Source organism: Pteropus vampyrus, unplaced genomic scaffold, assembly GCF_000151845.1.
Source record: "Pteropus vampyrus isolate Shadow unplaced genomic scaffold, Pvam_2.0 Scaffold750, whole genome shotgun sequence".
NCBI lineage: Eukaryota > Metazoa > Chordata > Mammalia > Chiroptera > Pteropodidae > Pteropus > Pteropus vampyrus.
In genome coordinates this window covers 403,641-424,178 of record NW_011889531.1, presented here as the reverse complement: position 1 = coordinate 424,178, position 20,538 = coordinate 403,641, and the positions used below count along the sequence as shown (strand labels likewise).

The window sequence follows — 20,538 nt, the reverse complement described above, 5'->3', positions numbered from 1 at the left end:
AATATATTGGTGAATCACAAAGAATTCACTTGCAATAACCCGAAGTTTGGAGCGAGGTGGCCAAAATGATCAACATGGCTGGCTTTCCACATCAATGTGATTATGCCATGTGCTATAATTTATAGTGTAAACAAGTTTTCTGCAAAAGCTAAATATATCACACAACTCATTTAACATGCACAGAAGGAGCAGTTAAATTATTTCAGTCCCATTACTCAAAATGTTCAGAAAATTCCTATGTATTAAAGCCAGTGCAGGTTTGGCTCTGCAGCCAAGTACATCAACATAAATGTTGAATTCCCGAGGGAAATGCATGTCTCGTACTGTTACTTAGGGAAAATATATGTCCAGACATCGTGGAGCCCCTTCTAAAACAATTCTCATTTTGTTAAAACAATAGGATCAAATTTTCAATCATGTTAGCCAGCATCTCTGTATTTATAAAGCTTTGTAGGCAGACGTGGATGTCAATAATATGGTGATATGTTTTTAAAGGCTTAATAATTTGTGAAAGGCGGAAGTAGAAGCTGAGATTTTCAATGTCACTTTCTAAATTTTGTCTACCTACATGGAAAGAATTCCTTGTGGAAGCCATATGCGATGCCTCAAAACTGTTTAGATTGGAGTAATTATCAGAACAAATGGTGTCATTGGATGATATTAGTCTGTTTGTGTTCCTTCTGTCTACCCAATGAATCAACATTAATACAGATATTTAGAAACACTTGGAACACAGTCATCTGTAATTCCATTTTTGTTTTAAAATATATGTTTAAAACTTGATTTTACCTTTCTACCTACTAAAACTTACCTTTGGATTGACAGTTTGCCATTACATAGCCATTATCTAGAAAGGATGCATCCTTCTCTACTTTGTTTTTAAAAGTTCTGGTTCAGGAATAATAGGTATGAAATTTTATCAAGAATATTTTGGGCATCTATTGAGATGATCATATGGTTTTTATCACTTTATTTGTTGATGATGTGATATATTATACAAATAGGTTTCTCAATATCAAACTATTTATGCAGTCCTGGAATCTGATAGATTAATATTTTATGATATGCAGTTCAGTTGTATTTTATGTAGATTTGAATTTTCCAGATTTAAAAAAGTTGAAATAATAATATTAATATAAACTCTCTTTGTACTCGACATCAATATACTACTTCTGGCATGCAAAAGCTCTTTGTGGCAAAGGTACAGTTATTTTCCTTTCTCCATCTAATTCTCCTTGATTCCAAATAAAATGACATGAGAACACATTTCTCCATCTAATTTTCCTTGATTCCAAATAAAATGACATCTCATGTATTCAGGATAACTCAGGCTGAACTATCTTGATACAGTGATCCCAATAGATGATAAAGATTGGGTGATTCTTATGTGCTAAGGACTCAAAGTGGGTTATCTCATTTAATATTACAGCAATCCTATAAGGCGAGCCTCCTTTCACCCAGGTACTTGAAAGTTTAAGGGATTTGATCCAAGACACAGCTAGTGAGGGTTCGAACCTGGGCATATCCGACTGCTAAACAATTTCAGTTCCTACACTGAGCCCCTCACTGTGCTCAGGAGCCATACACAAGTCAGTTGGCTTTGCAAACAAGAAAATTACTGGTCTCCGAGGACCATGAACATTGGCTAGTTCTTGTACATGTGTGTATGTTCTTGGACTTGCGCTATGGTTAGCTTAGCTCACATTCATGACTCCTAGCAGAGAAACAAGTCCATTAACCATTGTTCTGCTTATTATGATGACTAGCCTCTGTGAGAACTTGCATCTGGGCAGCACATTTGACATAAAATAGTAGTAAATGAGTATGTTCAGCATGGCACCAGAATCTGAAAAGCAGGTCTCGTAAGGAGTAGTTATCAACTGATTAGAATGTCTGGTAGGGTAAGGGAACAGCTCTGTCATGAGACCATGGACACTCTTCACGTATCCAAGTAAGTCATGTAGGCTGGGGCTTGAACCACAGCTTATTTGAGACTTGGCAGAACATCTAGGGATCCTCCCAGGACAGGAGAGGACAAGACGATCCTGACATATACTTCAAGGCCATCTCCTCCATGCCCCCGTGTCTCTTCTGGGAGTCTGTCATGAGACAGTTTTTCATCCCCTCCCAAGTTCTGATGAAGTATAGAGTGTCCTGTCCTGCCCACTGCAGAATATACCTGCAGCTATAAAACCCCTTAACTGAAATCTAAAATGGGATCCTCAATAAGAGAATATCCCACAACTTGCTCTGCAGTCATTGGGCCCCTTTTGTTTTGGTGTCATCCTTTTTTGGTGTGCAGGACACACCAAAAAAGGGTGAGCTTTGGCAAATCTTCCCTTCTTCCATTATGTAAGTACTAAACTATCTGAATCTAAAAGTAAATTTCTGTATCTTTACCAGTTGAATCACTCGGGCCTTAGCATCTCCTTGTCTTGTGTGTATGTGTGTGTGTATGACAAGTGGTACCTGTGCTCACCTGATGGAAAGCTCGCAGGGGTCCTGGGCTACATGTACCTCAAACAGTCTTTCCAGCTCTAGGATTTTATAGGGGTTAAACACTGTCAATATTTGTGAGGCGGGGTATCATTTTGATGTAACAGAAAGGGTCGAGCACATAAATCAGGTGGGAGTTTCATAAGCAACTGGATTACATTGGTGTCAACATTTTAGTTGGGCCTAAATTGTCAGTTTTGACTATTTGGCTTAAGCAATCTGAAATAAAATGTGAATTCTTTATGCATCAGCATAAAAGAAATTCTCTCTGCTGTGTCAATTCAGATAAACAGCCCTCTCCACAACCTTCTCTAGAAACAGGTTTGAGAAACAGTTTAAAGCACTCCAAGCTAAAGCGCTGTGTTATCAGCAGCTGAGAATTTGCAGTGCCTCAGATCCAGCTAAAAATGTGTCCATGCCCCCATTGAATTTACTGTAAGGCACAATGGCTGTCAGCAGGCATGAGTTGTAGTGCACTTAAAAGCAACTTAAAATTTCAGTTGTTCTCTGAAGAGTTTTCTTAGATAGAGATTAATGGACCAGCTCAATAAAGGAGTTCTTTACTTAATCCTTTAACAATGAAGAGCTGATACGGAGAGATAAGTAATGAAGTACACTCTGTGATTGGGTGGTACCTTGGGGGTAACCAGAGGGCTTTCTTCTTTCTGATCAGCTGTAGTTGCTCTAAGAAGCTGAAAAAAGTCTGAGATGGACAACCCTGAAAGGAATGAATGGCAAGAAATCTGCCTTTCCTCATGACTTAGGAATGAAGCCAATGAGGTCTCTCTCCGGAGAAAAAGATTGACCACTAGAGACACTTCTGTCAGGTAGCAGAGGTCCTAGTACAGGTCTCAGAGCCTTGGGAGAATAAAAAGGCATTCGCCAATATAGAGGGCAGCCTAGTGTGAGGGAGTGTGTGCATGCTTTGGACTGTGGTGGGGTTGGTGATATAAATTCAGTGCCCTTGGAGTAGCTAAAAAAAACCTTGGATGTCAGGCTCATCAATGTCTTAATTCAGTTGATTCTACTTTCTACATGTCTCTAGAATATGGTCCCTTCTCTTCCCCATCCTCACTGTCTTATGCCCTGGCCACCACCCTCTGTTACCTGGACTATACTACAATGATGGTCTAACCAGTTTCCTTGCCACCTCCTTCTTCCAGTCAATCTATTTTCTTTGCTCCCGGAGATCTCTGCTTCTGATTCTTCATGTCTATACCCTGCTTAAAACTTTGATCATTCCCCCTTCAATTGTTCTTTAGTAAAAAACATGGCCCAGTCTCACCCCAACCTATCTCCTTAGACTTATCACCTTTCACTAGTGCCTACAGGTAGTATATTCCAGCCAGACCAAGAGTCCCACTCTTCCTGAAACTTCAGGTTTTTTGATACCTCTGTTTGTTCTCCTGATGCTGTTCTTTTCTTTCTTTCTCCTCTAGCAGTTCAGCCTGCCTTCAAGGCATTGGTCAAAGGCCACTGCTTCTGGGTAGCTGTCACCAGACTCCCCAAGTAAACTTAGACATTTCTTCTTTGAGTCTTTTCTTACATGCCTCTAACATTGAACTTACAACATTGTATTGTCATTGTCTGTTTATGAAGTTTTCATTCTTGCTAAGCGAGTTTATTAGGGAAAGGAGCTATATCATGCTCATAGTTGCTTCCCCAGGGCCAGATACAGTCATTGCAAGTAATAATGGTAGCGACAGTATTATTGAGTGTTCACCAACCATTTCACATACATAGTCTCATTTAATCTTCACACCAACCTTCTAAACTAAGTACCATTATTGGCTCCATTTTACAGATTACAAAACTGAAGCTATGATAAGTAACTTGCTGGAGTCCACATTTAGTAAGTTTTAAAGCTGGGGTTCAAATTTATCACAGCCCAGCTCCAAAACCTGTGCCCTTAAGGGCTGCACTATTGTTTCAAGTATCATCAGCCCAGTAAATGGTGTTGAATGAATCCCTATTACTCTACTCGGATGTCTTTCTTTATTACCTACTATGACTCAAAGGAAATTTACTCAAGATGCTTGTACTGTACCACTGAAGTGTGCAATTTCTACTATAAGGCCATACTTGAGATATTTTTTTAAGACAAAACATTCTCTTTTCCTTTTTGGAATTATCCCAACATTTGTTTTCAGGTCTAGGTTGGTCTACTGGGTTGTGGTTTTCTTTAAGAAAATTTGCTCTTCGACGTTTTCATAGACACACTCCTAAAAAATGGTACAGTAGTATTTTGGCACGTGTAACATTCTCGAAAGCCATCTGAATTCTATTAGGCAGTTTGTCATTTGCATGATAACTTGACTTCCCACATTGGGAGAAAATTACATAACCCAGAGAAATATACCAAGAAAATGAAAATCAAATTCACAATAATGACTGTGGAGCAGAAAATTGGTATGGTGCTGAATTTATGTGATCAATTCTAAGGAAGTCCAAGGTCAAAGAGGTGGCAATTTGATACAAGTCAATAGTCATATACATCAAGGCTCACACTATTATCTTTGGCATATGCATGCAGTACAGATATAAATCCATATATACCACATCCATTCTAGATCAAAGATATTTACTCCTTTTTTTCCCTACTATTGCCTTTTATGTACTCCACACTCTGGCTAAGCAGACTATTTGGCATTTTCTGAATCTCTGACATAGATATTATTTCATTCCCATTGCACAGAAGAGTAAACTGAGGTTCAGAGAGGTTAAGTAACTTAAATTCAGGTTCCCTAACTAAATCTTATGCAATATCCATAGAGCCACAATTACCTCCAAAAAATACTACTTGACTAGATGAGTTGTTTTGACATGACGTTCCTCTAATCCCTGGGGCACTTCCAATCCCTCGTACCCTGGCTGTGACCAAAGCAGTACTGCTTTAATCTCTTTTTAATTTGGGTTTCCTCATAAGGTTTCATCTACCAGGGGAAGGATTCTTGAGTTTAGAAGAATTCAAAACCATTGGCTTAAAGCAGCAGGGGTCAGCAAACTATTTTTATGTAAAGACTCAGAGAGTAAATATTTCAGGCTTTTTGGACCATAGATTCTGTTACAACTATTGAACCTGGCCATTGCAGCACAAAAGCGAAGCCACTATATAAATGAATGGTGTGGCTCTGTTACAATACAGCTTTCTTTGTGGATAATGAAATTTGAATTCTATTTAATTTTCCTAGGTCATGAACAATTATTCTGTTTTGGATATTTTTTCAGCCATTTAAAAATGTAAAAATCATTTTTAATTCACAGGCAGTGCAAGAACAAAGGGAGGGCAGGCTTAGACTGAGGGCTTCGGTTTGCCAGCCCCTGGACTAGATAATTCCTAAGGGAACTCCCAAGTCTTATGCTGAGGAACCAGAATAACCTTATGAGATGCCCATTTTCTGAAACTTCTAGGAATCCATTGGCTACGGCAGACACTTCTCTGTCTGCATGCCCCTAGGAGGGTATAAGACCTAGTTTAGATACAGGCTGTGGGCCTACTACGTGGCACTGAGCTAGAGGGCCCCACCTGATTGCTCTTGGAGATTTATCCCTATAGCATATAGTCTAGATCTTCAAACTGTTTGTTACCATCACAGCCCTGAAACTGGAATTTTCCAGGATTCCCAGTGGGGTGGTCATGGAATCAGACTTTTAAGTTAAAACCTTGAGAAAATTAAATGCAGCTTCTCCTGAGAAAAAAAGCCTGAGCACCTTTACCTCAGGGAAACAGAATGAATGCTTTGAAAAATATCACCACCTCTTCCTCATTGCCTGCCATACTACCAACAAATGATTCAATGCTGCAGAGAATACAAAGCACTAGGTAGGAAAATATATAATTCCCTGAGTAATTCTAAAGCAGTCATGTTTCATTCCTCCAAGCCTACTATATGAAGAGGAAGTGCCCTTTAAGAAGTCAATAAGGCTGAGTTACTATTCTAGAAGGAGGGCCCACAGTTAGACACTGCCTGGTGAGAAGGCACAAGTCTTGAGGTATCCCACAGACTCTAAAATGCTCAGCCCAGCTCAGCTGTTATTCATTTGGAGCCATAAAACACTTAATCTGATTGCGATCAGCTCTTATGAAGACAATGGTAATTTAAACTAGTCCTCTGAAGACCCCCAAAGAGCTGAGACAGAAGCTATGGTTTCTAATTTTTGTTTAGTGTCTAAAATCTCAGCAAAACAGCTTCTTCATCCCCTGCACGATGGAGATAGCAGCACTGACTATCTCTAACACCATTCCCAGGCCAGTCTCCTAGTGCGGACTATAGAGAACAAGGCTCAGGCTATCAGATGGAAACTATAGGAAAGCACAGGACATTCCTAACTGGCAGAACAGTCTAACAATTAAAGCTACTGAACAATAGAAAGGTGTTGCCTGCTATGCATTAGGAAATGGCTTATGGCCATACGTTGGGATGTTGTCGTTATCTCCACTGAGTGACAAGGTGAAATAGGTAAGACTTACAGGCACTTCCAACTGTAAGAGCCAGAGTCCATCTGAGTATCAGTCACCTACATCACAGCTATTTTCATAGATATCTGGGAGCTGGAATTCAGCCAGTACCAAGTGATACATTTGATGAGTTATCTGCCCAGAAGGGCACCATTTTGTAATTCACCAAAAGGCACTGTGTACACTTGCAGCCTACACATTCAGGGTTCTCAAGGTGGCTTCTGAGCAAGGGTTCTGAACCAACTAACATCCTCCGAAGCCCAGCCTCATACATAGAGGTTAGAACCAGGTATATATTGGAAATACCTCCTAAGAGTGGCTGGCCCAAATACAAGGTACTCAAGGGAAGCACGGCTTCTAACGGGAGCCATCCCTGGCCTATTTCTCTGAATCTACAGGTCACTTCACATTTATAAGGAGCGGGATATCACAACACTCTTTTTTTTTTTTTTAACTTTCACTTGGAACTGTCTGAGTGTTTCCTCTTGCAACAGGCTTTCAAATCTCCAGGGTATCTTAAGTACCCTGAGAGGATCTCAGGAAACCCAAAACAGCTATGATGGGTTTAGACCATTCTAGAAGAGTAAATTCAAGCCCTGAAACTTTCCAGACTTCTTAGGGATCTCTGAATTTCTCCTCATCTGGTCAAGGACTTCCAGTGAGGCTTGCTAGATGATATCTCTGCTAGTCTTGGGTCACCACCAGAGCTTTTTAAAAAATTATTCCAACATCTACAGCACCATTTTTCAGGTAATAATAACAACAGCAATAACTGAGTTAAAAACAATAGCTACCTATATTTACTCCTAGGCAACTTGTGTATACTTTCTTTTTCTAATTCCTCCAAAAATTCTCCAAAGTAGCTATTATTTTTGTCCATTTTAACATGTGAGAAAATTGAGATCTAAAGAGTTTTATTCTCTAGTTCAAGAGAGCATACATGTTAGAAAATCCTGTGTTTAAACTCAGGTCTGTCTGACTCTCAGGCCTTTGCTCTTAAACCTATGTTACCTCAACTAAAGTCTGCATTTCCATAGACCCTTCTTGAATAATATTTCAAGCCCTCTAGTTTTTTCTCTTCAAAATCACCTAAGCATTCCTGTATGTAAAGTGGCAAGGTTATGGAGAGTGATTCAATCATTTTGTGGTTACAACCCACATGGGGCCTGTCACATCATAGTGTCCTAAGATGTTTCAGTGCAAAGAGCCCTCTGAGGCCATGAGGTTATGCTTGAGGTCCAGAGATTTAGAAATAGACAAGACGTGGACACAACTCCCCCCTCCTTCTCCAAAACCTACACAGTCTTCTTTTTGTTCATTCTATCTTATCTGTTATTTGAGCTTTTACAGGATCATCTCTTCAGGGTAAGGATTTGGTTTTGTCGACACAGTTTTCTGGACTATTTTTTTATACTATAGAAATTATAAGTTATAGTAGAAATAAAAACAGTTTTCATGTAAAGACAGACGTTGTGAACTATTAGGTACTTAACAAATGTCTGAAGTCACTCAGGATGTCTACTTTGTTCAGTTTTCACCTAATTGAAAAGTGGAAGAACAGTCGTTGTTTTTAAAGATTACACACACAGGCATACATTAATATGAGCATGATTTTTTTTTTTCACATTTTGGGATATCCAGTGTGTAATGAATTTGTCTATGGAATAATAACCTCATAAAAAGAGACTACCATTTTTCTGCTGAGACTACCTTATCTGTAATGGTTGTGAATGGTACTGCTATAATAATTAAATCCAAAATCTTTCATAATCTCACGCTTTCCCTGGTGTAATGGTCAGCATTAGCTATGGATGGGAACGCAAACAAGTACAAGTATATTCAATAATAAAGCTTAATAGGTCAGGGAAAGATTGGAATGAAATGAATGCTTAACACCTCTAGAGATAACTAATAGTAGTTTGCCTTCCTAGTTACTTCCCTGTATTGTGTTTACTGGGACTTGAATACATGAATCAAATTGTCCTTTATTAACCAAATCCATACCAAGCTTGTTGTACCAGGGGTGTTTAATGTCATTCACCATGTAGCCTGTTTCCAGAACTGAACAGTGGAGGGCCTTTAACTTCCATCTTAAAATTACATAGAGGTGATTGGAGTATGAAATAACTGCTGAATTCAGGTCTTCACACTCTGGCTTTGGATGTGCTAGTTCTACCTGAAGGATTGTAGCCTGAAGACCACGAGCCCATTTCTGGATCCAGCTTGAGACTCAATGAGACATTTCCTGAATCATTATGACTTACCTACAGTTTGTTCAGCAAATTAAAATGAGAAGAACAAAGTCTAACACAGACTTTGCTTCTCATAACTTGTTAATAGTATTAATGATGTACATTATTTCTAACTATGAAGATATATGTCCAAACTAACAATGATACCCTGCGTTAATTTTGTGTTTTCATAAAGTATTTCACATGCTAGAGTGTAAATTAATCATTATCCCATTTAACAGATGAGAGACATAGATGAGGCTAAGAGACAGTAATTGTCTTATCCAAGTTATAAGAGTTTATGATTAACCAACAGTTGAATCCAACTACATTCCATGTCAATATGTTTTCTTTTGTCTTATTTTTTGTTGTTGTTGTTTTTATTTTATTTAATACAGCTCTAGGAAAATATTATACTCTCAAGTTCTGGCTAGAGATGATATAGGTTCCATGTTTACCTCCAAGATTTCCTAGCTGCATGATCATAAACAAGTTCCTTAACCTCTCTAAGCCATGGCATTTCCATCTAGAAAATGGAGTTAATGATAGCACCTCCTTCATAGGGTCCAAATTGCATGCTGCTGGTCAAATACTTAGCATCTTTTCTGGTACAGAAATAGATACTCTGAATGATAGGGATCATTTATCAACTATCCTGTTAAACACCGAGATGCAAATTAACACATAGATATTTCCTACCTGTACATTGAGAGAGAGAGAGAGAGAGAGAGAGAGAGAGAGAGAGAGAGAGAGAGAGAGACAGAGAGAGAGAGAGAGAAAATAAAGCCCTTTATGACCAGCAAGAAAGAGCAAAACATGCTTGGAAAATGGTAATCAGTCTAGAGAAGCTAGGACTGCCCCCACTTGAAGTCTAGGGATAAGATCAATAGGTGTATTTACTAAATAAAAATATTAACACCAATTGCTCTTTAAATATTCTGTAACTGGAAGTTTAAGATAATAAGCAGTCTTTCCTCTGTAGCTCAAATCGGGAGCTAGAGCGGGTGGCACTGGAATTAATACCTCTGCAGAAACAAAAGGCTCTGTGTACTCAGTAAACAATTTTGAAGGTGCTAATTCATCACCAAAATTCAGACCACTCATATATTTCAGGCGCCTTGCCTTAGGAGAGAAAGATTTCTTATCCGCATCATAGGTTTACATCTCTTGGATCAAATTTTACAGGAAGAGATCAGTCATATATCAAAAGGTTAATGACTAGCCATCTCTCGCCCAGCTATTTTGTGGTCACCGAGCTGCCACAGTGCAGAGGGCACTGAAAGGTAGTGGAAGTTCACTGAGCCTTTTGCCTCTGTCATTCAGAGAGCTCCGGCAGGCTTTGACAACAGTCTCTGGAGCTAGGGGCTGTTATCGTACCCCTATTCTTTCATTGGAGACTTGAAGCATCTTTTCCTGTGGAGATCCAATGCCACATCCCACCTCCGCAGTGATTGATCAGGACATTTATTATGCCTTCAGTAGTAAAAATACATAGACTACAGTCATCTCTGGAGATGCTGAAATAGTCTTTTTTTTTTCCTCTTGATTTAGGGAAAGGTAGAGAGGGAAGATGTGTACAGAGTATGACATAAATATAAGAGCTCAAATATCTAATTAGTTGAAAGAATTTCAGTTCCCTCTGCACCTTTGACAGAATTGCAGCTGTCAGATTGTAGCTCCAATATTTTATCCTCATTGCAAGATCTATTTGAGGATGGTTTAGAAAAGACATTTTCTAATATGAACACCACTCTGTTTTTTTTGTAGGATGCTTGAGGACGACCTGAAGTTGAGTAGTGATGAAGATGACCTTGAGCCTGTGAAGACCTTGACCACTCAGTGCACTGCCACTGAGCTCTACCAGGTAGGAACAGCTCAGGGCTTGGCTTGGGACCTCAGGGTGGGGAGTAAAAGGAACTGAAGTGATTCTGTCATACACAAGCCAATCCCTGCTTCATTTCTGGGCTTTCGCAAGAAGAAGCGAAAATAGGCATAACATTCTGGAACAGGTTGAATCAGCTCACACTTTCACTAAAACTATAGTGAGGAGATGCTGAGATTTTGAAAACTGCTTTCACCTTCTTCCTCTACTCTCTCCTTGACATACACAGTACTGGTCATCAGAAGCAATTGAGATTTTTTCCTTCTCTTGGACTAAGTATGTCTTGAGTGAGATGTAACTTTCCCTTAGTGAGGCTTATAGCCCATACTCATTAATTAATTAAAATATAAATGTGACTGGTCTATTCACTTATCCCAGGTGCACCACTTCAGAACACAGCTGAAAATCAGTACCCAGCATCTTGCAGCTTACATGAACCTTCAGGCAAAAAGCATTTGGCAAAAGCTTGCTGCTGCCCCATCTTCTAACGTTCTGCATTACGAGCATTTGCAGTGTTTACAACTAAATTAGATGGCAGGCATGTGTGTTTTCAGCATTTCCAATGAGACTGGATTCTTGATTTGCAAAGGCCAAGTATCATTGATGAATCATGAGAACAGCAATGCAGTGTGCAATGTCAATGATGCTTGTGTATTTTCTCTGTGACAGAGAACTGCCTTGCATGTGGGGTCATTTTGGGTGTGCTCATCCCATCAAATAAGGAACACTGAATAATTACCATTTTTTAAAAAGCCAATGTCTGACCAAGTTCTTTCTACAGTGAAGTCTGCTAAGTTATAAAACTGAAACCAGCCTGTTTCAGTTTTATAATTCCTTGATCAGTACATTTAGGAATGCTCGCACACTGATATTTCAAGATAGTTAACAAATATGGAACTCCATACCACTAAATATTTTGTGAGGAACCTGCAAAAAATAACATAGGAAAAATTCTCAAGGCTCACCTACTCCATTCTCCTCTATAATTATTTATCACACTAGAACTCCTACCATCTGTTATAATTTTAAAATTGAACACATCATTAATATTCTGTCGCCAACACTTTCTTCTCCTTTACTTTCTCCACTTTATTCTCCTTGCAATTTTGAAGGTATGTAAATATTGAATCTCCATAACTTTGGTGTTTTATGAAGAACAAACACAATTGTCTCCCAGGGGCTTGTTGTGAATTTAGTATACAGAATACAAGCAGTCTCTGTCTCCTACTTGAGTCATGGGCTCAGAGCAAATGTGAAGTGCACACTTAAATTCCAATGTCTGCCATTCCTGCTTTCTGCATTTAGTACACTAATGACAAGAACATTGTATTGGTAAATAAAACAAAATAATTCTAGATCATCAATTCTGACTGATGCAACATTCATTTTCAATGGAAGTATTTAAAGCAGAAATCAACAATGTAAGAGCAGATTTTGCACGTGGACTTCCTCTCTATGTGATCACATAAATACAATCTGCTTTTTAGCTTCTCAAGTTGTTTTCTGTATTAACCTAAAGAAGTAGCATCACATCTGTTGGCCCAAATCATCTGGGGTTTTAGGATGTTTGTGGTGACTTTGTTTAAGTGTCAAGACTCTTGGATAATCCCAGTTTGTGAGTTGGAAGCTTTTCGTGGCATGCTGTCCTTAGACCACTCATGCCTTCCTCAACAAAGCTTATCATTTGAAAGGGAGGTCGAACAGGAAGATCTAAAGTAAGGCAAAATGACACCTTATTCCCTTAGCCGGGTCCAAGACGCAAGAAGCGGGCACAAGGTTATAAACACTTGCTAATGAACCCTCCTTATAGAGTTTGAGGACTGGTTAAAAGGCTAGAAGTCTAAAGACCAAGAGAGAATGCATGTGTAGCAGTGGAAGTGGCAGTGACAGCCATGTTTGGTGAGCTCTGATTTTATGAAGCGTAACATTCTTTTTCAAAGATGTGTGGATCGAAATCATTTTTCTATTTTTATTGTGATAAAATTCACATAACAAAATTCACTATTTTAAAGTGTACAATTCGGTGGCATTTAGTATTTTCACTAGGTTGTACATCCATCACTAGTTCCAGAATATTTTCATCACCCCAAAAAGAAATCTCACATACATTAAATAGTTACTCCCAATTTCCCTAATCCCTCAGCCTTTGACAACCACTAATCTACTTTCTGTCTCTATGAATTTGCCTATTTAATATAAATGAAATCATATAATATGTGAACTTTTGTAACTGCCTTCTTTAACTTATCATAGTGTTTTCTAGGTTCGTCCATGTTGTAGCATGTATCAATACTGCATTCCTTTTTATGGCTAAATAGTATTCCATTGTATGAATATATTACCTTTTGTTTATCCGTTCATCACTTGATGAACATTTTGATCATTTCCACCATTCGGCTATTGCAGAAAATAGTGCTGTTATGAGCATTTATGTCTTGGTTTTTGTTGGAACACATTTTCAGTTCTTTTGAATTGACTATTTCTCTCAATTCTTCCACCTAAAATAAAAGTGTTGAGTCATATAGTAAATCTATGTTTAACTCATTGAATAACTGCCAAAATAATTTTTCTTCTCAAGTGAGATAACAGTGGCATGTAGATAATATAGTTATAGTCTGTCATCATTTAATTGGGACTGTCATGCCTCTGGCAACATCAGGAGGAGAGCTGAGCGCTCCCATTTATGGAGCTAACTTACTCTGTGCCAGGCATTAAGTTAAGGTGCTCTGTCTCATATGAACCTTTCAGCAAACCTTAGAGATAAGTTTGGGCCTCTTGTCTGAGCTACAGAATTACAGAATCATTCTATTTGTGGCAAGATGATTGTGAGAAAAGCATACGAACAAATGCATTGGTGCATTAAATTATGTGTCTAAGGGACCAAACCACACCATTGGTTTGAGCTGATATTATACTTAGAAACATTCTCAGAACCCAGTGGCTACATTCATACAGACATACTCCAATAATAAAAAAAAAGCTATTAACTTTCTGGAGACATCCTCAAATTACCTCATTCATAATCATTGCACCTGGACTCACCTAAGGAGACCCAAATTGTCCAGGTTAAGTGAATATGCACCGATCTTTTACAAAAAGCTCCTAAGACATTATGCTATGATTTACAACATAACGAATCCCAAGAGAATGCATTTCAAATGCATGTATGAAAATGAAACACAGGATCAAGATGTGTCTGTTTCTGATTTGACATTTCAGTCCCAAGTGTCTCATAATCAGAACAACTTCCCCTCTCTCTGCGCCCCACACTGGCACCCTCCACAGCAGTACTAGCTATGCCGAGCAGGTGTTGTGTACAAGCAGACACCAATAGAACAATTAGGATATGTTTAAATGCTAAGTATTTTTCCTGCAAATGGAAAAGTGAAGCGTGAGGCCAGAATGGGAGAATTATAATATACAAATTTACAAATTAAAGGTACCAAATGGTCAGACATGGAGACTCAGGGTTATAAGAAACATTTTTAATAAAAGATTTTACCTTCTAGTGACTCTTAAAATCAGAGATACACAATCATGCATGCTCATGGTTTCAGTGAAAAAGCAATAGTGATGTACCCTGAAAATATTTGTCAAAAGTTTGTGTGATCTCTCCACACTCCCCATTACATTTTGCTTTCTCAGTTGAGATTATTCTGGAAGTAGATATGTCCATGCTGTCTTGTAAGGTGGTGTGACAGTGCTGGAACAGTGTAGGGGAGCAAACAAAAGCATAGACGTATAATCGAATAGATTTGAATTCTGGCTCTGCCACTTGCTGGGTGACTTTGGACTAAAGACCTAAGTGCCTTTAGAGTGGAAATAACAATAGCAGCTACTTTATTGGGTCATAGTGAGGATTCGATGATTAAGTGAATGAAGATAGGCAAAATCATTTGACACTATGGATAGCACGTAGTAAGTGGCCACTGCTTTCTTTACACGATCGTCATCATCATTGTTATTACCAATAACTATGTAAAATGTCTCATATTCTTTGAAATATTAGATACATTATTTTCTCTTGTCTTGTAAGAAATGGGGTGTTAAAGAGAGTTGCTCAATTAACTACATGGAAAACAGCCAGTATGTGGCAAACTTGAATGAAAAGCTCCTGTCTTGTCCTAATGTGTAATAGCTGTATGAACCTGACCATGGGAAATCGTACGTGTAGTTGTTAACAGCATGGCTGTTGGAATAGAGAAGCCTGGGTTTCAATCCCAGCTCTAACACAGTCTAGCCGCACGACCTTAGGCAAATCACCTAATATCTCTGAATCTCAGATCTCTCACCAATAAACTAAGATAAACCAGTCTTGTCCAACTCATAGGAGTATTGTGAAGATAGAGTGTAAGATGATAGTTTGAAAATTTCAAGCTCTACATAAATAGGCAAGTATTCTTCCTTATGGCCCTTTAAAACATTCACTAGAACCCCTCTTTTTTGGATCCATTGGTAAATAGATACTGCCCTTCATTTTGGCCTTGGTGTCCATAGGGGTCTGCTAGGAACTGGATTGAGTGTCTTAACTGCCCCTCAAAGGCATCCATTGGATATGAATGACCTTTCCTCCCCCAGAGTCCTGACAAGCTTTAAACCAGACATCCCAGGAAGAAAGGCCAATGATGCTGCACCAAGTCCTCCAGGAAAATTACATATCTCTAAAAAAGAGATTTCTTCAAAGGACTGACATGGGTGGAGAGTTGAGTCATGCATTTTGCTTACAATTCTTACTTTATTTTTTTGAGCTCTCACTCCACCCTGGAAGAAGGCTGTACTTTGGTTTTCTCTCAAGAAATGCCCCTGGATGGGAAATAATCATTTGAAGTTGATGTTGGACATTGGAATGTTCCAGAAAAGTGTTTGAATTAGATATAATGTTTTGTACTTAGTGTCTTCACAAACATACGTATTGCAATACATTCTTTTTTAAATTGGAGATCAATAATATGTTTGGGATGTGGGTCTATATGATGTCCATGACCCAGCTGACTGAATTTTTAATTCTCAGCTGCTGCTGTTGACATCATAGATATAAAATCCAACCCCGGCCTTCCCCATGCAACACTTATTGAACTGCCATTTCAAGCCAGCCATCAGGGCTGGCAGTGATGCTGTGATGAGTTTATTGGGATTTGTGAAGAGTGATATGATCCAGTAGGATAGACTTCATGGGAGTTCATAGGACTAGGCTTCTCTGAACACCCTAACCTCATAGCACTACACCTTCAGTTTTCCTTTTCAACAAAAATTTCTTATGTTTCTCAGGATTAAAAGAACCCATGAAAATGAGGGGTTAATCCTGGAATCAATTTTCATCTACAGCTGAGAACCAGCTATTGATGCTGTGCTTGCAGGTCAATAAAAGATCTAAAGATATAGACCTAGTTCTTCTCTTTCAATATAAGCAGCCTAATCAGTCTCAAATGTTTTTTTAACAAAGAAATTGTATTGACAGGTTTATTAAAATTGCTGTCTTTAAAGTTTTAAGTTATCTACAATTTGACTTATTCCAAAGGCTTCTAGAATGTGTGGTGACCAAACTCCAGAGCTCCCTCCAGCACATATTCATAGAACCATGTAAATATCTGCTTAATATTTGATTGAATGGTAGCATGATGTTTGATTTAAATAGCTCTGAGCATGTAGTCTGTTATTATATATATATTCTGGTGGTCGGATGGTCTGTGATGCCTAGGTTCTGAAGTCAGATTAGATCTGGTCCTAGCTCTCCTTGGGCCATGGACTGGTACTGGTCTGTGGCCTGTTAGGAACCTGACTGCACAATAGGAGGTAAGCGGCAGGGGAGTGAGTGAAGCTCTATCTATATTTGAAGCTGCTCCGCAGTGCTAGAATCACCGCCTCAGCTCCACCTCAGATCACCAGGCATTAGAGTCTCATAGGAGCACTGGTTCCTGGTGCCAAAAAGGTTGGAGACTGCTGCCCTAATCACCTCAGATTGGCATTAGTAGCAACAGACTTTAGAAATATAAAGGCCATAAAAAAATAAGTAGTTAGAAGCCCCCTTCAGGGCATTTTAATGTTAATAACATCTTGTTATTAGTATGAATTAGACTGACACCGTAGATGACTTCATTTAGCCCAGTTAGAAGTTCAGAAAATGGATAATGTGGCTGGAAATGTTCAATTAGTAACAAACCTCAGCTAAAGGACTCTAGATAAAGCTTGGAGTAGTATGTTAGTGCTTTCAATACAGACGAACAATTCAAATTTGCTTTGAGCACAAAGGCATTCTAAGGAGTTGTGTCTGGATACATTATTGTAAGTAACCCCAATGTATGCAATTTTATTTAACCCAGTCTTCTTTCTTTTTCTGTGTAGGGTTTGCCCTTGTACCCTTAGGAATATGCACTTAATCCGAAGTATATTCCTGAGAATGTGTGGACTTTTAGACTAGATGCTAGTAGTTGAGCTGCATCTCAAGCCTGTTAACATTTACAGAGAAATATCTTTTTAGTCCGTTCCCTCCACTTCATAATTATACTTGTCTGAAAATCATCAATTACCTCAAACACAAAACAGCTTGCTTTTAGTCCAGGTTTTTGATTTTGGTTTTACGTTTCATTTGATTTTGTTTGTTTGTTTTGTTATTGTTGGGCCAGCTCATGGGCTAGGTTATTATTTGATAATTGCAAATGAGATAAATTCCACAGTAGCAGAAAATGGGAACATTCTGGCAGCTTTCGGATGTGTTCCTTATACCTGCGATGCATATCGAACTTTCAAAACATACTAGCCAAGTTAAATTCAAGCCCACTTTTATGTTTAGAGTTTGCTAATGAAAAAAGTGCAATAAATGTTATTCCCGCTCTCAGCTGGCTCTTTTGAAGCTGACGTGCTGTAGTGAGTGCATTAGTTGTGAGAACAAACACTCTTCCCTGCTGTAAGCGTTCCTATTTTTTAGCCACAGTTCTCCCTCATCATGATGAACAAGTTGTTACCTCCCCAAGGTTTCTCTGCATTTCCATTCACTTTGTTATCAACAGAAAGGCTGGGGAAGGTCTCTTTAGTGATGACATCGATATGGCACACACAGCAAGAGAGGTCAGCCTGTCAGAGCTATAGAAACAGCAGATAGATTAGGATGAAACCAGGTACAAAATAGCTTTGATAGAGTCTTTTAATGTAAACAGTTTATCTGTCATTGCCTTTCATTAAAATCTCCCTCAAAATGATCGAGTTTGGGCTGTTAAGGCTACAAAATATACCTGAATAAAACCTGTACATTGTCATCCTCTAACTATCCAGCAATTAGAGAATGAGAAGACATTTTAATTTATTCATTAAAGACAAGAAAGTAAATAGAATAACATATAAGGTTAATAGAATAACATTGGCTTTTATATTCCCAAGATTGTGTTCCTCATTTGGCTGTATTAGTGTAGACACTAGATTAATAAGAAACTGCTTAGGGTTTGTATGATGTGATTTTTAAAGTGCTTCAGGCAATTCTGTGACTGTTTAAAAACCTATATGCTGATTTTTTTCATTATAATTACGTATTCTACTTTTAGTACCAAATATTTTGATTTGTAACCTCCATAGATTGCCTTTTTATAGTAATCTCAATAAAATACTTTGAGCACAGAGATGCAGAGAAACACAAAGTTTGTACACGCTGTGCTTGTCACTGCTGATGACCAGATACTAGTTAATGTCCACTACAATTTGTGAATTATTCATCTATGAGCATTTCAGTTGCAAAGCCAATGGCTGTTTTGCCTTGCTTAAAACTTTTCTCGCAATGACTTTAAATCAGATATTGGTGACGGTGTTCTGCCTGTCCCAACAACAAACAGAAACAAAGTTGGCTACAATCTGCTATTTCAGAATGGATCACTCTCATGCAGGACAGGAATAGTCACATTTTTTTTTCACAAAGAGCCACGTGGCACATATCTGGCTCTGTAGAGAGGGTGGCAGGGAGTATAGCTGCCACCTGGGAAACTAGGGATCACCAAGTTGATTTGAATTAGAAGGGAAAGGCATCACCATGTTTCTCTTGTCACTGTCCCTGGGCTCAAGAAAGTGGCTAGACAATGTTGGTCTTCCCTCTACTCTCGCCACACTCCTTGTTTAGCTGAAGCATGTTCTTTCTCTTACACCCCTTTGTTACCCCAATTTGGGTTCCAAATTCATGGTTGGAGCCTAGAGGTTCTGTCTCAGAGTCATTAGCTAACAAACCCTGAACAACGTACCATGTGTACCTATGTTTATTGGAATTTTCCAAGTCTTGAGTTTATTCAGGGTTTTAGCATATATTACAGCAATATGCACATCTCCAGTAAAAGCTGTGTAATAAAGCACTTTGCCAAACTGAAAATGTAAGATTTTTAAATTTATATGCTGGATTTGAAAATTTTACTGTGGCTTTGGTATAGTGCCCAAGGAATGCTTTACTCTGTCTCCCAGGTATCTGCCATCTGCTGGAAAACCTACCAAGTGGGCTGCCAACACCCAGGACTTTATCCTGCATGGAAAACAGAATCCGTCTTATTCTTTAGCAGCTATATTAAGTTTTTTCTATTTATTTAGCAAAATCAAAGAACATAAACATTGTAAGTGCACAGAAGAGGTGTTCAAATTTGAGATTAGCTACCAGTCCAAAATTAACCATTCAAAATCCAAGTGGATAAGCAGATAAAAGCAGCAGACCCTTCCAAAAATGTACGTGATGGCATAACTTATATTCCTGAGTTATCTTATAGGAGTCTTTGGAACATAAGATATAACATTTATAAACTTCTAATAAATCTTGTTTCTTGCTAATGGAGGTAGACTCAGATTCCATATTTAGCCCTGAATCATATATGTATATATACAGTCATGTGTCACTTAATGACACAGATATGTTCTGAGAAATATATTGTTAGGCAATTTCCTCAATGTGTGAATGCTTAGGGGCCATGATGAGCAAAATAACACAAGATTAAATCAAGCACAAGAGAAAATGATGCAATCAAGAAATGCTGTATGTATGAGGCTGCTGCCGGCAGAACACAGCATACAATATTACAGCAAACATTTTTTTAATAGGTGTACTCTTTCTAGAGTACACTCTAAAATAATTATAAAAAGTATAATATAATAAATACATAAGCCAGTAACATGATTGTTTAGTATCATTATCAAGTACTATGTATTCTATGTAATTGTATGTGCTATACTTTTCATACGACTGGCACAGGTTTGTTTACACCAGCATCACCACAAACATGTGAGTGATGCATTGTGCTATGATGTCACAATGGCTACGACGTCGCTAGGCGATAGGAATTTTCCAGCTGCATTGTAATCTTATGGGAGCACTGTCGTATATGCAGGCTGTCATTGACTAAACTGTTTTTAAGTGCCGCAAGCATGACCATATACTGAAATACTTGTGTGTGTATTAAAATATAGAGTACCAGATCTTAAAATGACCATGGAGAGTTTTTAATTCCAGCTGC

At 38.4% G+C, this 20,538-nt stretch overlaps 1 protein-coding gene across 4 annotated transcripts in view; it reads left to right on the top strand.

Annotated features, from left to right (window-relative positions):
* AFF2 (AF4/FMR2 family member 2) overlaps positions 1 to 20,538 on the top strand; it is a 449,558-nt gene that overhangs the window by 332,660 nt on the left and 96,360 nt on the right. For all 4 annotated transcript variants that reach the window (XM_023526244.1, XM_023526242.1, XM_023526243.1 and 1 more), the window contains one exon: positions 10,954 to 11,050. In XM_023526244.1, the coding sequence (XP_023382012.1) occupies positions 10,954 to 11,050 (97 nt within the window). The remainder of the gene's footprint in view (positions 1 to 10,953; positions 11,051 to 20,538) is intronic.